The 23,724-nt window shown below is 36.3% G+C and overlaps 1 protein-coding gene across 2 annotated transcripts in view; it reads left to right on the top strand.

Annotated features, from left to right (window-relative positions):
* Positions 1-23,724, top strand: part of TBC1D5 (TBC1 domain family member 5) — a 322,093-nt gene that overhangs the window by 101,926 nt on the left and 196,443 nt on the right. Inside the window, exon 1 of one of the 2 annotated variants that reach the window (XM_086614564.1) lies at positions 13,820-13,885. The exons of the other annotated variant lie outside the window; for it this stretch is intronic. Within the exon in view, the coding sequence (XP_086470690.1) occupies positions 13,820-13,885 (66 nt within the window). Of the gene's footprint in view, positions 1-13,819; positions 13,886-23,724 lie in introns of those variants that run through there. 2 annotated transcript variants of the gene reach the window in all.

The following is a 23,724-nucleotide window of genomic DNA, read 5'->3' as shown; positions in this document are numbered from 1 at the left end:
AATGAAGCATGCTGTGCTGATTATTGATTTAGAAAATGAGGATGACATGAGTATTGTGTGTGTTGCTGTAATAAATTAAAGAGGAGTATTTTAATAGCCAGCAGACATACACCTTAAATAACATGAAATATTTGATTTTCTATTCAGGTGGTCTCTGCCCTGTCAAACTAATTTTATTGTTTATTAAAAAGATGTACTTTTATAGTTTCAGCTAACAAGCAGATGGTCGTCTTTACTTATTTCTGTTTTGTATTGCTGTATGACCGATCAGATGCATGATAGGAACCCAAATTAGCTTGTTGTTTGCAAAGCAATGGTGTAGTCATGGGAGGAAGTCTTTTGTAGGTATTGCTCGTGTGTGTGCATGTGTGTAAGCGTGCATACGTGTGTGTGTGCAGGCTTGTCTCTTCTTGTACATTCTGTAGGGTTTAACCCTTATTTGTTAGTGGAGGAAATGTAGTGAAATGTGCTGAAGTGCATTTGAAGTTATTTCAGTTTAATTTTTCTTTCACCTTCAAAACTTTTGAAAGACAGAAAGGGGAGAAATGTTTTAAAACCTCTCATCTATTCAGAATCACGTAAACCAAGTCATAATTTAATGTTTATTTAATCTTATTACAGACATCATAAACAAGAATTTGTATGGTAAAAATCAGAATAGTGTTTTGTATTCACTTGTTTCTATGATTTGTAAACTGAATGTGTTATAAACAACTGTGGATTGTGGAATTAATCAAGATTCAGTGCTGCGTATGTGACCCCTATAGCGAATTGTGATGTTTTACTGTACATAATATGGATTGATTTCTAGTCCTTGCTGCAGAGCTACAGTAGCACTGTAATCTGCTAGTAGAAGGATAAAGAGGGTAATTTTGATGTGGTGCGGTGTGCGCTGCATATGTGTGTGTGTGTGTATATATATATATCATTGTTCAGAAGAACATTAGTTTCATCTTCATGAAACTCCTAGAAGTACCCATATAGAATGTGCTTATAGCTGATGAAAAGCATCTCCTGGATCCCTTTGCTGACCCCCAGCTCCTGCTCCACTACACCATAGAAATTTCCCAGGGGAGCACTGGTCGTCAGTGCCACCAAGAAGCACATCCCCAGTGCCAAAACTCTGAACCCTTACGTTACCCAACTATTTGCTTTTCCACAGGTGATGTTTACTGCAGACTTAGTGGTGAATAAGGACTATTGCTTTCAGCAATTTTCAAACTGAAAGTACAGTGTTGGAAACCATCAACCTAAAACCATTCATGGGAATGAATTTTAGCTTCGAGATCTAGAGAAACGCTGGGGGAAAGATATTGTTCATTCAAACTATTCTGGTAGTATTTCAAAGTGGCTGGAGCCCTCTGTGCACTGTGAGAACCAGCACTTAATGTGGAAAGCAAATAAACAGAAGGTTACAGAGATGGTGAAAAGTTCTTGTCATCAGCGCTCTTGGTTTCAAGAGTGTTTTAAAGATCTTAATTTTGGAGCAATGTAGCTGTGTTCATGGTGTAGCAGAAAATGTTCAGATCTGGAAGTCTAAAATGCTCAGATGAGCTAGTGGAGAAAAGACTATGAATTTGATGGTGCTTTTTGACAGTAGAGTTCTGTCATTTCATTGTTTCATGATGGCCAGCTGAGCTGCAGGGTTTGTGGAGAGGTAGCCACTTTCGGTTTTGGAAGGGAATTGAAGAGAGTGTTTGGCAGATGAGTCATTTTGGAAATGGTTAGCTAATTACGATGGACCATCTATGTCCTAGCTTTGAATCTTACCTGCCTTTAAACATTTCTTGACTGGAATGAATTTATTGGTTGTGGTCAAGCTCACTGTTGTTAATATGGGTATCTGAAATCCATCCTTCTCTGAGGAGCTTTCAACGAGATAGTCTGGGAGACAGCAAAATGAACTGAATAAAAGAGAATTTACATCATCTATGCCCTGACTCACCTGAACTCATCACAGATGAGATGCAAAGGTAACACGTTATGCCACGCTAATGGTCCCTGACAGTTCCCTGTTCTTCTCTAGCATTTGGTGAAATGTCCTCCTCTTTACCTTTACAGCTGCGTCCCTTTTCACCCACTGGCATAAGAAAGTCACTTCCTGATCCTGGAATTCATTGCGCTTGTGTAACTGCATCTTAACTGGCTCAACAGGTGCCTTTCCACTGAACGATATATGCCTTATCTGCAAAATGTCCTGAGGACAGATGTGGGATAGGTGGTATGTTTTATTCACTGTTGGCTGCTGCTTGGTGTGAATTGCTGTACTCCTGCAAAAGTATGGTGGTGATTCTGCTTGATGCTTTTTCCCTTGTGGATCGACCCCAGCGTGTTCCACTCTCGTGTTTCTGGTTAAGCCGTGTGCTAAAGCAGTAGGTTTTGCTGCAAGGCTTATTACAATGTTAAAAAGAATAAGATTATCCATATGGTAAGTAGTTAATTAGATGCATTTATGTAATTTCAAACTTCTGCTCTTTAAGGGGCTACAATGGCTCAAGCAAGTATCAGACTTTCTGATACTCATTTAGTGATCATTGAGTGAGTCATCCATAACAAATTTTGAATTTCATGGATCTTCACCTGGCTGCCACGAAAGCTGCCATAGACTGCTTACTGATTTCTCTGGTTCTACAGAGGAGCTGGGGTGGTGGGAGTGTGTCATCTCTGTGGCTCTGCCTGTGCCTCCGTCCAAAAGTGTGATTGCTCTTTTTATGTGAACTCACTTTATGTTAGCAAGGTCAGGAATGTTACAGATGCGAAAGCACAGGCTCTCACTGTAAGATCCTCACTGGTTGTCCTTTATGAGTGCTGCATGGCTGTGGCGAGATACAGTCTTTTTCAGAGTTAGTAGTGAGGGCAGATCCAAAAAGATGCTTGGATACTTATCTTGTTGTGCTTGTGTTAAAATCAATGGGAATTTAAAAGCTTAGGATTTAAATACTTAACAATTTGGAACTATCCCAAGATTCTTGACATCAAAAAGGCGATGGCCTCGTTTTATGCAGATGTCCTAGCACTCAAAGGGTGCATAAATTATTGCACCACTTATCAATTTCTCTTTAATGTATTCCTCTCTTATATCTGGGACACTGTTAATAGAGGAAAAGGATTAAAAAGCGTAAAAATAACTTGTATGTAAGTTTCTTTGAGTTGAATTTATATCAGTCAGCCTGTCAGCACTAACATATGGGAAACATAGTTTCGCTACCATGCATAGCAGGGGCTAAAAGTGCTGTTCAGACCATGTGCTCAACTCCTACAGAAGAGGGACTTTGTATCACTCGTGCAGCCCACTCACAAATTTAAGGGGTGACATCTATGGATTCTGAATATATGGTAACCCAAATATTGATCTTGTTACAGAAGATGTAAAACGGAGGGGGCAAAAAAAGAGATACAAAAGATTTTTTAGATCAGCAAGGAATTCAGTAAACTTTAAATACTACATTTTTTTTAAAAAAAAAGCTTGTTGTATTGCCATTGCTATATTGAAATGGTAGTCATAGATAATAGGGAATTTTCACATAGCTTTTCCATATCTTAGGCTAACTTGCAGTAACATATAACATCTCCTTGTATCAATTACTGTAAACTAGTAAAGATCCCCACTGTTTTTGTTTTGTTTTGCTTCCTAAAGCCCCCTGCTGCTGTTGATTACACCTAGATCTGCTACTGATTGGAACTGTTAAAAGGCAAAGATAGTGTGGATGGTTTCTGAATCATTTAATTGTGGAACTAATAAGATGTTTTCGCTGGGACCTAATAGAACAGATCATATTAATAAGTGTGTATACTGTCCATGAAATTCCTGATTGCCGTTTCATAATTTTCGTAGATACGAGTGTAAGACTCCTAAGCCTGGTGGGCACATGACACGCAAGTTTCTTTTTTGAATAATATTACTGGAAGTGGTTTTGAGAAGTGGAAGCGTAAGCTATCCAAGACTATCATACAGTAGAGATTTTGCTTTCTATGACTTTTTACAATTTTTAGTTGTATATAAACGTTGTGCGGGCATGTTGAATTGAGTACATAATTACATGAGCAAGATATATTCAATATTATGTTAATACTGCTTTTTTATTAGCTTTATAATACACACTGCACTTAGTGCATGTGAACCTTGAAAAATTTCTTCCTTAAATACAGTAATGCTTACCAAATAATGTCCAATATTGGCCTAAAGCTATGTGGGCTTATCATGAAAGATCTTACTCTCCTTCAAGGGTCTGTCAGTGTCTGTTCAACCTCTCCACTCTGGCAAGGTTGGAAAGTAATACATGAATACATACAAGGAAGTCCTAAAATGAAGAAGAAGAAAAATAGGTCATTATTTATGAAAGTCAAAATTTGAATCACTGGCTTTTTTATAATATCTGTTATATTATTTTTTATTTCTAACGTAAAGAATTCTCAAGAATAAAGATGAGATTAATATTCAGGGAGGACAGGGAGAGAAAGGAGAGGAGGAGGGAGTCTAAAGCTACCTTATAATACCTTGTAAATGTGCAGCAAAACTGGTAATCTGATTCTGAGCATTCGGGAAATGATGCTGCAGAGCAGCTCTTGTATATCTAGGAGGGTGTTACATACAGTGGAGAAGTCCACTCATTATGACTTGATTTTAACTGACTATTTCTTTCCACAGCTTTGCCAAAATTGTTCCCTTTCCTACAGAACTGTAATACCCTCATGTGCTTTGGGTGAAGTAGCAGCAGGGACCAGCTGAATCTGCAGTTTCCAAATTGTACTCTTGTCGGTCCGATCAGCTAGCCTTTTCTTTGCCCGGTCATACGTTTCTTCTCAATCAGATCTTTGTCAATGTTACCTACGTTTTAAAACAGTTTACATTTTACCATTTTGTTACTTTTGCCTCTGACAGTGAGAAATTCTGTTTTCGCTCATATTGCTTTTTGGCAGTTTGAGTCATTTTACTTTCCAGTTTCTTCAGTGTTAGCTGAATGTTGTAGGGTTTGAGTTCAGGGAAATTAAATTACTATTCATAGCAAGTGGTTTCTGATAATTATTTTTTTCATTTGTGAAAGACTGTATGTTATGTTCTGAGAGATAAGATCTTGTAACCTCTTCTCTGTTTTCTTTTCATCCCTTATCTGAAAATTACCTTGTAGTAAAAGAAGTAGCATCCTTTCTTCTGCAAAAGTAGTATTTTACCTACAGAGTAATTTATATATTATATTTATACACACACATACCTCATACCCACATACGTGCACATTTAGAGGCTAGGAGGAAGCAAGGGTTTGAAAGGTCATACCTTGTCATTCTAAGAACATAGTGAGGTGCTGGAGAAAACCAGTATCATGTAAAATGAAGTGCTTTTTAAAAAATATATGATTACCTGATACGTGCCATATCTGCTCATGGAATGTAAAGAGTTTATTAAAGTGTTAAATATTAGTTACTGAATTCATGTTCCCTACAAATTTTGGCATTAAAAATCACAAGGCAGCATGATGCAACCTTCAAGAATAAAGGAGCCGATCATCCACTTTGCACTTTAGTAGACTCTTAGTTCCCTTGACCAGTTATCCACATTGATTATTTGATTAAAAAAGAGTAAAATAAAATTACATTGTTGTATCTAAAAAGCTTAGTATAGAAGAGAAAAAAAAATCTACTTAAGCAGATAGCTTTCCTTCTGTTTTTCTCTGCTTTGTAGAAAGACAAATGCTTTGTGTAATGCTCATTTAATGTACTAACAGCTCTCAGGATCTGTTTCTTTTCTTTGGTCTGGGTTGTCCTTGTTTTCTTCAGCTTATTTTTGCAGAGATCATTTTTTGCCAGGCTAACAGGGGCTGAGAATTTTGAACTATATATTATAGAAAATAGAGAAAATGGATTCAGTTTTTGAACTGAGAGAAAAGATTTGAAAAATGGATTCCTATAGAGTTTTCATTGACAGGTAAGATTGTGTCAGTCATTCTGTTTACAATTGGAAAAGTACTTTTGTGAACTACTCTTAAAATTGTACCTGCTGGTCCCATACAGGCCAGCAGTTGCTTTTACAGATGATTCTCATAACAAGATTCTGCAACTGGAATTTAGTTTCACTGGAGTGAATGATAATGTAATTTATCTGTGAACACACACTTACTGTATTGATAATGTGCAGTAGATTATTAGTAGAATTATTTTGAACTGAACCTGTGAAAAAGAACAGGCATGGCTCTTTGTGGTTAGTTTTTTTTTTTTTTGCTCTTCTCTTCTTCCTCTGTAAAGTATAAAAAATCCAAACCAAACAACAACAAAAAACCCAACAAAAAAAACAGCCAACCTAAAGAACAACACAACCCCCTTGAAAAAAGGTAGGAAACAAAACAAACCAGCATATTGTCATTATTTCGCGCTTGTTGCCATTTAAAATGTTGTCATTTTTCCTCTGTCCTCATAGTCCGTTAAAGTCTTGCAAGGGATGTAAAACTGTGTACTAAAATCAAATAGAAGTGCTAACTGGAAGCTCTCATTGTGCTTTTCAGACGGCTTGCACTGAAGGTTTCCAAGCACAGGGAAACAACGGCAAACCTTTTGTGCTTCGGCAAAGTGTCGTATTCTTTACCTTAATCCCTGGCAGCATCACCTCCGTTTCTTTGGCTTGTCGTCGACATCTCTTATCAGAGCGAAACTCCAATGCATGTAGCAAGAAACGAAGCGTGTAGGGGAAAAACATAAAGGCTCTTGACTGAAATAGTTCTTTAACTTATTAACAGACAAGTGTGCATGTCAGAAAAACACACTTGTTTGCTGCGAGTAGATGCAATAGCTGATGGGTAAAGAAACAGAAACCTTAATTGCTGCTTGCGTTTAGGTCACTGTTCATTCATTCATTCATTGCTGGAGCTATGAACTATTCATATGTTGCCACAGTATGTTACTTACACGTGACTGATGGTGAAGGAAGTAAGAGCTAAGATGCTTCACAGACATCGACATCGGGGGGATTAACATGTCTGCTTCATTAATATATATGTGCATACATTAATGTTGAAGTATTGAAACTGTTTCAAATGAGATTAAAAACTCTGTCTCTCTAGGTCTGCTGTAGTCCTTAGAAACATTTAAATTTTTGGCATCAGCCTTACCGGTTTCTTAACCATTTTACTTGTACTTTGCCAGTGGGGATACGAGTGCAGACAGAGTGCTCATCGCCTGCCTGCTGCCTGGTTTTCTGTTGTTTTTCCTTAGCTAGGTCTGCTCTCTGTACTTGCTAGCCATCATTAAGCATATATGAATCTCTGTGGAGTGGCAGGCATGGATGCTGTGAGTGACATTTCTGGCAGCGTTTTCCTTGTATATGGCACCAGGCCTGATTTTCTGAAATTTTAAGCATCTATGATCCCCATTTGCTTCCGCTGAAGCTGTAGGTACTCTGTCCTTTTGGAAAGCATGCTGCTCTGCGCTACATCTCAGGCAGTTAAGAGACGAGAAAGTCCTGGAAACTTACTTAACGCTCATGTGACAGCCGGTTCTGTATAGCAGCAAGAATATCGCCTGTGTGAAGGCATTGCCTCTCCTGCTGTATTAGTTACAGATCCAATAATCTGCCCCTGTGAAACTAGGTTTGAAGATCAGTAGTGAATTGTTTAGTAATGTTTATTGGAGCTCTTTAAAATATATTTGCAACGTATAAACCACTTTGATATATAGAAGCTCACATTCTAATAAGATTACATTAAGTATCCTAATAAGATCAAGGCTTGAAATTATGTTTTTCCGGATTTGAGTGATATAAATTAATTTTAGTTTAAACCAGTGTCACTGTTCTTAGATGTTCGTTATAAATACTCCATTTTGCAGTTTATGTGGTCTGCATTTCAATAAAAAAATTCAATTCTCCTATTAACACAAGAAGCATTTTCTCTTCCTCTCTTTCCAGTATGCTGCAGCTACAGATTATCAAGGCAATGCTGTAATTATTAAACTCAACCAGTAAATTATATAGAGAACAACAGTGGCTGATCACAGAACTCTGCTGGCACTGGCCTTTCACTTCTCATTTAAGTCTAGCCTACTATATAAAATGAATTCATTATTGTCAATTTAGATCCCTTGTGGAGGCTAATCCACATCACAAAGCCATTCTACACAAAAGTGAATTCTCTTCAGGAAGACCTTACAAGTACTTGCAAACTAAAATATGCAGGAAACTTCCAGTACAGACTAAATTAATCGTTACTTATAATAATGGATTGACCAGGGTGAAATGTTGGATTAGTTCAAAAAGAACCCCACAGTAGTGGTTCTGATTTCTGTTGATTTATCCATTCTACTTATTTTTTTTTATTTCTAATCGTGATTTCTCTACAACCCATTGTACAAAAATACATATCTAAAGAACTAACTAGATCTTTGGTTCTTGTGGTTTTCAGTGTTAAAATTTGATGTATGAAGTCAGGGGAGAAGCTTGGCTAGTTTCAACATCATGGTATTCCTCTCCTTTAATGGTGTGGATGGAGATACCTTTTGAGCTCAGATAAATTGTCTTCCAGGTGGGCCACACTGGGTAAAGATATTAGCTGGTTTATACCAAGTATGTGTACATACATAACTAAATTATTTGATTATCATCACCCTTCCAGATACACCACGTGCTATATCGGACTGATACCTAAGATGGTATTCATCAACAGTGCGTATTCCTTTCAGCTATGGCCAAGAGAGGGATTTTTTTTTTTTTTAGTATGTTAGAATTTCAGTACACTAGCATTTCTATTAGTATTTCTGTCAGATTTAATTATTTAAATATAAAATATTGTATTAAATTTCTTGTTTAGGTGTTTAATGTCATACTTCGTAAAGTACACAACAGTTTGGAAAATTAGAAGTAACAGGAAGGTGTAATTGGCACTGATGAGTGGCTATCATTGTGAGCTCCCCGTCAAGAAGCAGTCTTCACATCAGCTCTCACAACCTATGACCTGGCTGAGTTTTTTAATTTCATTGTTTATCAAAAATATGAGTATTTGGAGAAGATAAAATTTTAGAATTGAGTGGCTGTTTTTATTCCTTGCTACTTTTCAATTCACAGAAAGGTAAAGGCGTGTCCTATTAGCCAAATTTACATTACTGAACCTGATAACATTTGAAGTGCCGAATTCAAAAAGCGTAACAATTCTAGAGAAGATCTGTTTCAGTTTTATGCTTAAATGCTGAAGTTTTATGTGCAGTATAATAGCAGGGAAGAGTTGATTCATTGCCTTTACCAATGACTGCCTAAGATACCTCTCTGTCCTGTGCAAATACAGCTGAGTGTTTTTATGGGTGCCTCAGCATAAGAAAAAACAGTGCAATTCACTGTCCATTTGGCATGAAGCAGTAGATACAGTGTAAAATTAATTCTGTACTTCAGTTTTTCCAGAGCGTCAGGCACAGATCTTGTCAAATTCTTCACTACTTTGTTTGCTTAAAGACTTTATCCTGAGCTATGGAGCAAGAATAGTAATGACCTTCAAACTCACTTTTCCAGTATTCAATTTACACTGTAAGCTAGAAAATCTGCTTCAGTTTCTTGAATCCACCTGACTCATTATCAAGTAAACAATTTGTGGGTTTTTTTGAATTTATTATTTGTTTCTTTTAAAAATTGTTTCCTTACAGTGTGCAAGAAATCATTTAATTCATATTTTTTCATTATAAGAGGCTAAGAATGTTAGCATTCCTGTCTCTATAAACATATTTAAAATTTCAGGGAGAGTTTAAATATTTATGAAAATATAAAAGGTAACTTAAAAGTAATATGTTTGTCTTGGAAACTTGTGGCCAGAACTTATCTGCACACAAATTACTTTTGGGAAAAGAGAGGAACATACTTACAGTCAGTTTTAATATTTTTAATGGTTTTTACTTTTTACTTTGCAGATTATATAAAGCCTTCAAATACTGATATATATTCAAGATTAGGGATTTATAAGCTTCTTTCGTTTAACATACATTGCTTGTCCGTGAAATTTTCATGGTCTTCTGATTCTTCTGAACCGTAGTTATTGTGCATGCAGATAGACAGCTGATGCTGCTCCTAACTTTTCATCACATAAATAAGTGAGACTCTTGGCCCAAAGGTAACAAAGCCATTCACTTCTTTAAAAATAGCCCACAGCTGGAAGGCATATATGCTGCAGGAAAACACACCTTTTTTATAATGGTTTCAATTTCATGGTTGTTGATGTTCTGATGCTGGAAGCATGCTGACTTGAAATATTTGTTCTTGTCACATACATTTTTCTGAGAAATTTAGCTGCTTTTTGAAACAAGCTCAGTATTTCGTTGGATAGTATATCGGGCTATAGGTAATATATCTGAAAAAGTCATAGTGCTGGGATTATTTTGTCATTACATAATTTGCGAGGGCTTGTTTTTAAAGAATGTCTCTGATTTGTTTATGTCCTTTCACTATAGATATAGTATTTATGTAAAGAAAGAATTTAAATTTATTCATTACTTTTCAGAAGTGCATTGGACAGGACTGAACAGTGCTCCCCTGTCCTGTAATGAGGCTTTTGTGTGATTTTGCACTGACACTTTGGAAAAGATTTAATTGTTGTTCTACTCTTTCTTACCTTCAAGCGTGATACAGAGCATTACAAACAGAGACCTTTTGTATCAGAAAGCCATCAACAGAAAAGGTGGATGTTCTTGAAACTAATGTTATCTTACGTTCCGTATTTGGACTATTTCTTCAGTGCTTGTAAATCAAGGCTAGTTATTCTAATATGATGTTTCTCCCTTTAAACATAGACAGATTTTTTTTCCCAAAGTAGATACTTAATAGCTATCCCGCATGGAAAATATTCAAGGGTTTCAAGGAATAGCTGTAGCAATTGCTGGAGAAGTGTATAAATTACCATCTCTTTTGGGTTTTTTTCCCCCCTCTCAGTACAACTCTTACTATAATTAGCCAGCATTTAACAGCAAATGTTTGCTTTGGTTAAATTATTCAGAACATTTATTTTACTTGTCAAAGGTTAGATCAGGTTGTTGTTTGAACTGGTAATTAAATGCAGCCTAATACACTGTCATATTTATATGCACTATCAGCCCTGTTTCCTCCTTATTCTGTATAATTTTATAATGTTCATGGTTGACATTTAGACTTCCAACTCAAATCTTGTTTTCTTGTAAAGAAAGCTAAGATTTTACTTCTGTGTTTCATTGTACATGTGTATGCTTAAGAAAATAAGGATTAGGGTTGTTTGGAATGTCATAGCTACGGACTTCGTTGTCATATAATAACTGAAGGCCCTTTGAATATTTTTATTTGCATATTTCAGTAAGTCATTATACAGCATCTGGTATGTATTAATTATTTTTCAGAGATGAAGGTAAGGTGTACAAGTGCAGACCTCTCCATTACTAATTGAATACCTACAAGTCACAGTAACATGCAGTGTATTTAAATTAGGTTCCCAAATCTTTACTGGAAGTATGCATAATACTGAAATATAGAAAGGTTCTTAAAATAATTACATAGTTGACTCAGATGAGCAAACAAAATTAGAGTCTCAAGGTCAGAACTTCTCATGAAGCCAGAGTAGTGGGCCTTCTACACATACATTAGAGCACTGAGGCTGGCTATCCAGCCTAATAAAATCAATGGGAGTCTTAGAGAAGCCAGAATTCAGTCTTCTGGAGTCTCTCAGGACAAGTTCGGAAACTGTTTTTCACACACTTAGATTACACAGTCATTTAATTGAATTGTCATATATATAATGTGTTCATTCCTTTTTTATTTCAGCTATGTATGCCTATTTTCTCAGTCAAATTTGAAGAAAGAATAAATTATAGGGCTTTTTAAAAAACTTTTACGCTCATAGGTCTAATATGGTTCATTGTCTGTGAAAGGAAGAAAGTTGGTGTCAAGTTATGAAAGAAATAAGCACAAAAGGGCATCTTCAACATTTCAGCAATCTTTCTTTTCCCTACCATGTGTAGACAAGTATTCTTACCTTCTTCAGTGCATTTGTGTTGCAGCTTTCTCTTCATGTGACTAATGTAGTGATATGTATACATTTCAACCTACCTTAATTCTCAGCATTTCTAAAATATTTTTGAAAAATCCTACCTATTGTACTGAATGTGCTGAAAGTCTCACAGTTCTGTCAAATCAGAACTACACTGATTCATAGCCTTGTTAAGAAACAATTCAGACTTAATGGTAGTGAAATCCTAATTTATCCACTGTCATGGTGATCCCCCCGACTGTGTCAGGTGGTTGCAAAAGCTGAGATAGGAATAACAGCGAAACATATAGGCACTATCTTAAAAAGCCCAAATGCACACCTTAGTTCCTTCACATGTGATCTCAAAGTAGCAGAATTAGGTGGGTCTTTTTAACCTTTTCCTCCCCGTCATCCTATTTTGTAAAAAAAAAACCCCAAAAAACAAAAAACCAAACAGCATAGGCCACCATGGTCCACAAAGTAGAAAGATACAGTAAAAATAGGGTTAAAAGTGAAGTGTATTCATGATTATAATTATAGCATGACACTAAAGAAACTTGATGTATGGTGTTCAATTTGTTATTTTGCAGCTTGTTAAATTTTTATATTTCATGGTTGTAGGAGATAGCTAAAAACAAGAGAATATACTGTGCTGTTACAGAAATTATTTTGACCTCTAGGTAGAGTGCATTTATTTGTATATACATCATCTGAACTGTGAGCCATTTTGATTGATGTAGTACATTGCGTATACATATGGCATAAAGGGGACCTAGGCTAGGGTAAAGTTCTGGACTCTTTCGTGATGGACTCTCTAAATATAAACTAGAATTAAAATGACTAAATTGATTTTAAGTTGTCCAGAAGTGCCATACAAGGTGTAAATCTTGGGATGGATATGACAAGACTGTGTACCTTTAATTCGGAAAACTGGTCTTAAAGTTATTTTGCTGTGTTAAAGTTTCAGAAGTATTCACACATCAGTTTGCGCTAAAACGACTATTGATGGGAATGAAAACCAGTGTAGTTGTTTCAGATGGTGTCTTTAAGACCATTGATAGTATCAATCAGAAAAAGTTTTGACAGTATGGCACGTATCCATGAAAGTAGAAAATAGTAAGTTTATAAGTTCAACAGGTAATGTTAGGGTATGGATAAAGTCTGTGAGTTTATTTGTGAGTTTGGTGGTCAAATGGTACTTTGATCATGAAAGAAGCAACCCAACAAACTCAAAAACTCTTGTTCTTTTCATGCACATCTCCTGTGATCATTCCTACTGATTTTGAGATAAAGAATGCAGTTTTAGTTAATATATTCCTTAGTCCTCTGTGTTCTCTTATAAAAGCCAAATGTGTGTATGTCTTTGGAAGGTGAGACTGCTTTTCTTCATCTGCTGTTTCTGACATCAGTGCAGTGACAGAGCTCCACTAAATACAGAGGCAATCTTGAATTTAAAGGAGGTGAGGAAGTATTCTTGCTAGCAGGCTAGCTTCATGTAGATACGCTAAATGACATTTTTTAGAAATAAATCTCTGTCAAAAATACCATATTCGGTTATTTGAATGGATGCAGGGAGTCTTATGTGGGGTTCTTTGAGAGAAAGAAAGCTGACTTGGAGTAGCATAGTGAAGCAATAATTTTCTGTCTTTTTAAATATTTTCATTTCAATTATCTTTTATGTTTTGGCTTTTATTTCTGATAAGACACTGTCAAAACCTATAAACCAAAAATTATGAATAATGTTAAAGTTATCTGGATTTGTTGTCTTCAGTGGTTTGCTTATAAATGTGGCTGCTAAAACAGAACAGGATTTCCCTTTTTCTTCCACAGTGAAGAACAAGAACTTCCCAGGCACAAGAGCGTGGATGAGTAGGCAGAGGATCTGGTGCCTGCCTGAGAAATCCTTAAGCTTCAAACCTTCCTGGCAACAGGTGGAATTGCAATATGTGTTTGACAGAGAATAGTCATCTCAGCTAGGCAATCTCTGTCTGTCACCTCTCCTTTGAAGAAAGATCTATCCCCTCGGTCAACTTTTTCCTCCTTTTCCATCAGGCAGCTGAGAACATCTGCTACTGCCATTTTAACGTCTGTCTTTTAGGAGAAAAAGGAAGATGAATAATACATGTCAGACCAAAATTTCAAAAGTAACTACTAATTTTAGGTGCCCCAAGATGCACAGCCTTACTATTAAGTAAGAAAGAAAAGCAAGAACAGATCACACCTATATTCTATATGCTTGGTTTCTTTCCATTTACTTCTGGATCCAGTTCAAAATTCTCATTTCGTTCTTCTTCATGCACTAAGTGGTCCATAGCCTGGCCACTGTTAGGTCACTTCTCTGCCTGAACTAGGTCACTTCTCTACCTAAACTATTACCAGAAATGCAATAACATAGCAAAAAGAACGTTTTTCTGTGCATGAGACCAGTTTAAGCATGAGCTCATACAGAGTCTGCAGCGGGAAAAAAAAATCTGAAAGCTACCTTATTGCAAATTGATATTTCAGGTGTTTGGAGAGAAAGAAAATCATAAAGTTGGTCAGAAGGACAAGAAAAAAAAATAGTTGGAAGGAAGTATGTGAAAACAGCTATTTCATCCAGGAGGATTCAGAATGTTAATGCTGTTGTGATTTGTATGTTAAATATTCTTTAAAAGTCATTCTGAGCCATCTAACACAGACAAGAAGACTGTCTGGAAAGGCTTTCTAAAAACAATAGGAAAAATTAATTAAGGAGGTTTTTAACCATATCTTGTTTACATCTGTTTTTTATTTTAATAAAATGAGCTTAGAAGCTTAGCCTCAAAGATGTTGCAAGCTTTCTGTAAAGTATAATGACAGCTGCTGTTCCAGTGCAATTCTTCAAATCTATTCACTGTTTTGTGGGAATTCATTTCCTTTTTGTTGGTTGCATGCAACAAAACTTGGTATTCAGACAACACTGGGAGATTCAGTCATGTCATAGTGGTTGCTGAATTACAGCACTCAACTAAGCCTAACGTATTTAGGAGCCGTCAATCTATTGTATTACCTGTTAAAAGTCAAAAAACTTTAGAGTCCTGTCTGTTGTTCTCCTCTCATTCCCCAGAGCAGAAAAGCATATACAGTTCTCAGGGCAACTGATCCCTCAGCCTCCTGCTTCTGATCTTGTCTGAGATCTTGCCTTTCTACTTATGGGTTGTCTAAGAATGTCATGCAAAAGCAAGTTTTTGCTTCTTCCTGTGTAGTGTGTGCTGACCCACTTCTAAAGCAAGATAAACCCATGACTTAGAGTAAAGAAAATGGGACTTGTTGGTGACAGATGTTTCTGGAAAGACAAAGTGACTACCAAACCAAAAAGCCCTTTTAACTCATAAATCTCAATTCACTTTTATTAATATTTCCTCCTTTAAACAGTGTATTTTATCCTTATTTCTGAATCAATTTATGTTACAGATTCTTATTGTTACTGTAAATTTTAGGGTACATTTCTAAATTCTGCAGAATTAAATATTTTTGGGTTTTTTTTTTCATAGCCAGACTTTTGTTCCTCTATAGCCTTCCAAAGCACTGCTTTCCTACTTGCTGTTTAAGACCTGCATCTCTTTGAGGTTTTGAGGCCAATGTGTCTTTGATGTACCATGCTGTTTGTCCTGGTGACTTCTATGAGTTTTACATGCACTGGCAAGGAGCAGGGACTGCCCAGAAAATATTTTAGGAGATATAAATGCCTGTAAGTAACAGTGCATTATAGAAATCATTATGCTACAGTGGCCGTGCCTGCCTGGCTTCTGTGTCTGAAGACTTCTGCAAGACCACTTGTTCCCATAGCAGTTCAATATGTATGTACAGGAAAGCATAGAATATTTCATCCAGCTGCTTGAAAATTTGAATGGTAAATATGAGAGCAGGAACGGATAGGAAAATAAGTTTTAATAGGTACCATTGTATTAAAGAGATCAAATTGTTAAAGAAGGAAGAGTATTGCACTGTAACTTTCTCCCATTTATGATATTCCTAACCTTTGCGGGAATTACTTAATTAATACTAAGAATTCCTGAACACCAGAAACAAAAGAAATGCAACAGGATGCACTGAGTAGCAGGGTTCACTGTCTGCAAAAGGAAGATCCTGCCTTGTCATCTTTTCAGTATCGTGGAATACAGTGATACATTCCTCCTGAAAAAAAAACAAGTAAAACATTACTTACAGCAATAGTGATATCTTGGTGTAAAGTGCTTTCATGCAGTCAACTACTCACTAAGGTTAGCAGGTTTCATCTATACTTTGTCTTTCCAAGTCTTAGGGGTTTCCTTTGCTTGAGGCATTTTATTTTATTTTGGTTTATTTTGGAATTGCTGTTCGAAACTCACTACATCCTTGGTATGAATAAGCATTCTACAAAAATACTGGGCCCCTAGAATGGCTCCTAAACCCCCTGCTTTTGTTACTTCTGATGTGGCAAGGCTGAAGAGAAGCCATGTGAGCAGGTGGTACATGACGGGAATACTGTGCCTTACACGGAGTGTCTTGAGACTGAGTGTTTGGGTGTGAGAGAGCACATTCCTGGGAAGCTTCAGCATATTTTTTACCAGGGGTAGCCCTACTATGAAGCTTTATTCATCTGAGTATGGCTTTTAGACATACTCAAGCAAGCCACCACTCCCATTGGCTGAAGTAATGGGGAATCTTTGCAATTTGCATTCGCTGCACTGCAGCCGAATTAGATTTCAGGTAGCACCTCATCTTTGCTTTCCTCTTGCACCCAGTCTTCCTCTGCAGCTGTGCCCGTTTGAACTCACTCATCAGGATTGGATCACATAGGTGAACATGGGTTATGGTTCTTCACGATATGTAGAAAATTTGTTGTAAGATACAAAACAAATTTTATCTCTCTCTGCTTTGAGAAGTGCTTATGAAATTGTCCTTTTTCCTTAGCAAATGAGGCTTACACCAACTTTCTTTGTACCTCAGCATGAAACCTTGCTGCTTTAGTGTCTGCAGATCTGGAAGAGTAAACTAGAAGAGAAATATTTGAAGTAAATGCCTCTGTGCGTGCATGAGCATGCTGGTGCTTCTATAAAAATTCTGTCAACCCCTGTAGGAAAGTGTTTTCTAAAAATAGTGAAAGAATAAAGGCTGAATCCTAGATTAATTGCTTACTACTTTAAAGCTGTGATATCCTAGAAACTTATTTCATGGAATACACTTTTAGTGTCTAAGCTAGTTACTGTCATTTTGGGTAAGACTGCAGGCTAAGCTGCCTTTTTTTCCAGTTCACTGTTTTGATGATTTCTTTCAGTCTTGGCATTCTTTGGCCCTTTGAGTTACATATGTATTACTAAAACATTAAGTGTGTAGTATAGCATGGTGCCTGTGTGTTCCTGAAAATAAAACTCTTAAATACTTAAAAGCAGGCATTTCCATACCATAAACAGCAGTAAACTACTTTAATCTCTTAACTAACTTTGAAAGGACAAAGCTTTAATTTAAGTTATGTTGAATTATTTTGTAACCAGGTAGATAAAATATATTCTAAAATAAAATAATCAAACAATCAAGAGATTTTTTCATTTAATAGATTTCCAAATGTTTGAATCATTTTAATGTGAACAGAGTTTTCAGTCCTTTAGTAGCTTCATCGTTGAATGATCTAAAGATTTGAAATCTTACTGCATTTTTCCTTTCCTTCCCTCTCATCTTCTGTTCATGAAAGTAAAACATTCTGTTTCTTTCAGTCTTATGCCGTAGGTTATAGTTTCTAGGCTCTTAATGGGTCTTGTTACTCTTCTCTGGACTGCAGCATCTGGCTGTTGTCCTTCTGTGCTGTCCTGCTAAAGATGGATATGCTATTGCAGCTCAGGCCTTACCAGTGTCAGATGATGGGAAGAGATTTACACATACCATTTTATCAACTTGTTTTGGCTATTTTGAAGGAATATGATATTGTTGACTCACTTTGAAATTATGATCCACTTATGCGTATCTTTTCCATCAAAACTGCTTCATAACTAGTTGCTCCTCATCTTATATTTTTGTAGTTGATTATTCTAACCAAGTGCAAGGTCTTAACTGGTCTTTGATAGCTTCAACTCAAATGAGTCAACTGACCTGGTTCCTTGTAGATGCTTGTGCCAGTAGTGGGGAAGTAGCACAGGGGTAACAATGATAAGTCAGGAGAAGGAGGAGGATGGAACTACCTGCTTTGACAACAGTATCAAAACTACTGCATGAAATTTCCTTAAACTGAGTTGTATGTCATGATTTGAAAAGAATTTATTTACCTAGTTCTCTAATCTTTTCTTTCTTTGGACTAATGCACATACTGTTTAAATGGTGCTATATGTGTTAGCCATCTGATTTGCAACTGAATCTTAGCAAAGAGTGAAGCAGAAAACACTTCACTTCCCTTGTCATCTTTGATAACTCTCCCTCCTCTTTAAATAGCAGATCAAATCTTTTTATTGTTCTCTTCTGCTTACTAGTATGTGCATGTGTATCCTTACATGATACAGAATGTTCTCTTCTTGTTTCTGGTGTTCCTTGTTACTTGCATCTTACTTGTTCTTTGCCTTTCTGACTTGACCCTATAACTTTGTGCTTATTTATACTCAACCTGGATTATGTGACCTAATTTTTACTTCACGTACTCCCTCCTTACACTTTGGTTCATTGAAGTTTGTGGTTTAGCCAAGTTCACACCATTGCCTTTTCTGTCCTTCCTCTGCATCAGGATAGAGCTCTACATATAATATGAGAGCTCTCCTTAAGAGTTGGCCAATTTACCTAAATTCCTGTTTCCGGTTTTGTTTCTTGCCTAAAAATTGGAACTTATTTTGTTGAAATCTTGGTTCTTTTATTATAATGAGATTTTTTTTGCATCCTTCCATTCCTAAGAATCATGAACTTTGTCCTGCTAAGACCACTTTCATTTGAACTTTTCATCTTCCTTTTTTGAGCTGATTTGTACTTGTGATTTAGAATCCAGCTCAGTTTGATCCAGTGACCAACCTGTCTGCTTTTTCCTCCTCCTTTTAAAAAAAATGCAAGCCAATTAAATAAAAATTCCCTTTCACCACTATATTCCAAGAACTTACTGGACAGCCAGTGTCCAGCTAAATTCCTTCTCCAACTTATGTCTTCTACACGTGTTGACATCTTCTCTCTTGCCGTCTTTTATTATCCCAATTTTCAACCTTCTCCTATGTTTTCAATTTCAGAGTAACTACAGATAACTTCTGTTTACAAGGCAGCATTCTCACTCTTTTGGCTGACGTATTCAGTAATGACAGTAATGTGATTTCATCAAATCTTATTTGATGTGCCAACAAAGTTGTAATTTTGATCATGTATGAGATCATGTGGTTCTCCAACCAGAGAAACCAAACCCTGCCATGCCGCTTCCCCTTCACCTCTGCGAGGAGCCTTTCTCTATTTGAGTCTTTAGTTTAAAAGAAGTATGGTGAAAATAGAGCAATACATAACATTTTCACATCTGCTGCTAAACAGCTAGATCTTGGGGGTGGGAGGAGTGTTCAGGGCATGGGCTGTGTTTAACTGTTGACTTTGGACCTTTTTAAGTATTTCTTATTTGAAGTCAGACCAAAGTTATGTTCTCTTAACAGCCTCATTGTGGGGCTGTCACATAAGCCTGCATTAAAAATATTTACAGTTTTGTGTTGAGGGTGTGGGGTTTGGTTTTTATAGGAAATTCGAACTGCAAAGTTGAGACTGGTTTTGCTATTGTCTCACCTATTCATCGTTTGGTTTGTTTTTTGTTTTTTTTATGAGACCATACTGAACACGTAACTGTAGTATTGGGAATTTAAGATGGTTGACGTTGTTTATACATTTGTTGTCACCTTTTTCAGTGCAGAAGAGAGAAGTTGTGTCACCATAAATGTCAAATGTCACTATTCGTAGCATTAGACCTTGGGAAATATTGTTGACAAGGTTGGTAGGGGGCTATGGATATTGAATATAGTGGTCAACATTATGTAAGGATTTTGATCCTCTCTGCTTTATTAAAATTTTTCTTCCTTAGTCCAACTAGCATATCTTACAGAATCGTGTAACCTCAAGAAAACTGTAAGCCAGCAACGGTGTGAATTTGTTCCCTGCTCATAGCAAGTATGTGGAAGATTTCCTTTCTTCCAAATTAACAGAATATAAAATGTTTACTTACGATAGTTTTGTGTGGGTGTTTTTTTTCTTTTTTAACTTCCAGCATAAAAAAAATTTTTAACTATCATGAGAATTACCAAGAGAATACATTGTCATGGTCCCAGGCTATTTGTGTTGTTTCTTATCCTGACATTTTAATTCACTACTGAATTTATACTTTGCATGTTTAAGTACTGGTAAGACATGAAAGTTGTAGGGTTAAATCTGTAGACAATGCTTTAAAGCTCCTGTGATAATTGTTCTTAGGTATGTATTCCTTTACTGTGGCTCTGGAGACAACTATTTAATAGACAACATTTGAATAATACAAATGTGCGGTTGGTAAAAATGGATTAGGGTTTCAGGGTGGTACCAATGGGTGATATTTAATATTGAATGACATGTATTAAGACAAATGCTTTTATATATAATTTATTTGGCATTGTAAATGCATTTATCTTGTGAGATACAGACCCCCTGTTGGCACATGAAGTATTCTGGAAAGGTTTGGAGTAAATAAATAATAAAACCACTTTGATATACAATCTAACAATATTAAATATTAAGAGTTTCACATGATTGATTTTAATACTTAATTAACTTATTTAAAGTCCAATGTAACTCTGTTTTTTATTAAAGATCAGACAGACAGAAGTTAAAATGCAGGAAATGTTATTAAATGGGACAAAATTAATTGCATTTCATGATCATTAGCCTCACTGGCTGTTAACCTGTCCATCAGTGGCATGATCTTGTTTGTTTTGTTGTGGACCCCAGCTGGCATGAACGTTCATCTGCTCTACCATGTCAATCCGTTTTTATGTTTGCATCATTCTATTTTAATGATACATAATCTGATACATTTTATAACGGAAGACAGGCTTGCTTTATGCTATCCAAAGTTTGTCAAATTGTGCACTTTTCTTCTGAGTTAGTAAATGTTCCTCCTAAGACGTGTTCGTGCAGTCGGTGGTGGCAACCTGTGGAAGTGACTGAGTAGAAACCTTAACTAGTTTTCAGCTGGTGTGTGTGTGACATGAGTTGTTTGGATTTGGTAGGGTGTTTTTAGTGTTTGTTTTTTTTTTTTTGAGGCACTCAAACTGATATTTTCTGTATTTAAATGGAGGTGGTAGTAGTAAAGGGCTCAAGTGATGGAGGGCAGAAGAGCTCAGTGCTATGAGATAGGTGGTCCATGTGGCCTGCGTAAAAATCACTCCCAGAACAAAGAATAAAGCAGTGTTGGAACAAAATTTTCAAAAATGCCAATTAATGAGTGTCTTAGTAAAAACTATCCAGCTTGAAACATACCAAATGGTCCTCATTTTCCAAAGCTCATGCTCAGGACTGTCTCCTGCTCAACCCTCTGTTCAGAGAAAACATTACTTTTCCTTCCTTCTTTCCTTCCTTCTTTCCTTCCTTCTTTCCTTCCTTCTTTCCTTCCCTCTTTCCTTCCCTCTTTCCTTCCCTCTTTCCTTCCCTCTTTCCTTCCCTCTTTCCTTCCCTCTTTCCTTCCCTCTTTCCTTCCCTCTTTCCTTCCCTCTTTCCTTCCCTCTTTTCTTCTTTTGAATAATTTAAGGCCCAGGAGATTTGGCCAGTGAAAGAAAACCCAGGGTCTGGAGCTGTTTCTAGATTATTTGCAAGTCATCTGTACTTCATTTCTTTAAATAAAAAAGATGCATGTTAATTCTCCTAACACTTTATTCCTTATCTACTTTAAAATGTTTTCACATTCTGGAGAATCCTCACTTCTGTGTGGTAACATGCTTGATTACTTCATAAACTGGAAATGAGGGGCAGAATTGTGAACCCTCATAACATGATGCTGTCAAACTTAACAAAACATTCATAAGACCATTACCACATCAGACATTTGCTTTTAGTCAGGTCATTTTAATCAATTTGACTTCATAGGGCAGCTAATTTATCACTTAGCTAAACAAGTATTTCCTTTACTTGTCATCAATTTAAGTAATTAAAATGGTAGACTTTGCTATATGGCATGAAATAAAGGCCCAAAGATAATTTGAAGAAGGTGGTTGATACAGTCTAATAGAATGAATACAAAGTATTATCTAAATACTTCAGTATGCTTCAGCAGTTTTCAGAAATGTCATATTCTGCTAGTTTTACTGGTACTGATATAAACTGATTTTTATTTTTAGCATATCCAGGATTGAACAGCGTTGTTCAGCATCTTCCTCAAAGTTAATGGATTATCTTTTTCCTTTCTTTAAGCATAAAATATTTTGCCTTTTTGCTTGATCGTTATGGGTTAAGAGGAAATCAGAGAGCAAGAGTGGGGCAAGTGCTGCACTTTGTATAGTTCTTCTGCCCTGGTCTGAAGTCCCTCCTCAAGCCTGCAATTTCTCTCCTTTCATTTCGCCTCTGGGGGACAGGAAAAAAGGGGAAATGGAAGTTATAAAAGCTTGTCTTTTCCTTGGGCTCATGGGTGGATTAGCATCTCTTTTCATTCCCCTAACTATAGATGGATGCTGCATATGCAGCCTTAATTATTTTTTCAGGTATCTTAAAGAATAGTGGAACTCCCAGTGCTGGGAAGGGTGCCTGGTCTTCAAGTTTTTTAGCCCTTTATCTTTGGAGGAAAAAAGGTTTTTAAATTGTATCTTATTACGAACAGTATGTTATAGGCCGTTACAAATCAACCACAAAGCTGGAAAGAATTAATCCATCTCAGAGCAAGATCCCAAGTGTAATCATAATCATTTAATAGTTCTCTTTGCTCTTTGTTAGAAGAGCTGAAAAGAACATAAGTATAAAACTGTAAAAGAAATTACTTGGACTAAGGAGTGACAAGACTAATAGGTAGTGATTTTTTTTTTTAAACACTAATCAAATGTACCTGTGAACAAACACAAGTAACATTAAATTACTGTGTGAGTATCAAAAGTAAATCTGTTCACTGTTCAAACTGTTCTAACTGTAAAGTAAATCATGGCTCTTATATGTTGTAAAGGCATGACATCTGGGGAGTATTTAAAAAAAAAAAAGGTCGATGCAGAACAGAAGAATATAGAAGAACAAACTCACTAGACTTAATTTCATACTGTGTTATTGACGTAAGACAATGTAAGTCTGAAGCATATTGTGTCTTAAGTAAGTGGTGGCTGCTAAAACTACAAAGGCTGATAAAGTCATTTGGTGCCTGGTTCTCAGTTTGAAAGGCACTTGAGTTGTGCCTTGGTCAGATCATGTAGCAGTGTCTGAAGGACCATAAAAATAGAAAGTCAAACTCAGGCAGCCCAGTTCAAAATAAGCTTGTAATTTTTGTGAAGACAAAATGGACAGATCAGTAGAAACGTGATTTCAATGATATAGCGAAGAGATCAAGAGCAGCAACTGAAATTCCAGAGGGAGAAAATTATAAACATCTCTTTCTGCAGAGTTGTTCTTTGTGTTTTGTTGTGGTTTTGTTTTTTTTTTTAAAGTAAATTCTTTCAAGTTTTTCATTTATTTATTTAAGATATCAAGTAGTTATAAACACCTCTCCATATTATGTAGCCATAAGACTACAGGTAAACTTTGAAATGCTTTTTAAGTGGCTAGCAAGTTTATAAATGTTTTTGTTCATGCATTTTTCATGATCATGGTTTCTAAATTACACAGGAAACAC

This window comes from Tauraco erythrolophus, chromosome 7 (genome assembly GCF_009769465.1).
Source record: "Tauraco erythrolophus isolate bTauEry1 chromosome 7, bTauEry1.pri, whole genome shotgun sequence".
NCBI lineage: Eukaryota > Metazoa > Chordata > Aves > Musophagiformes > Musophagidae > Tauraco > Tauraco erythrolophus.
The sequence above is the reverse complement of the archived record's forward strand: the minus strand, read 5'-3'. Positions and strand labels throughout refer to the sequence as shown.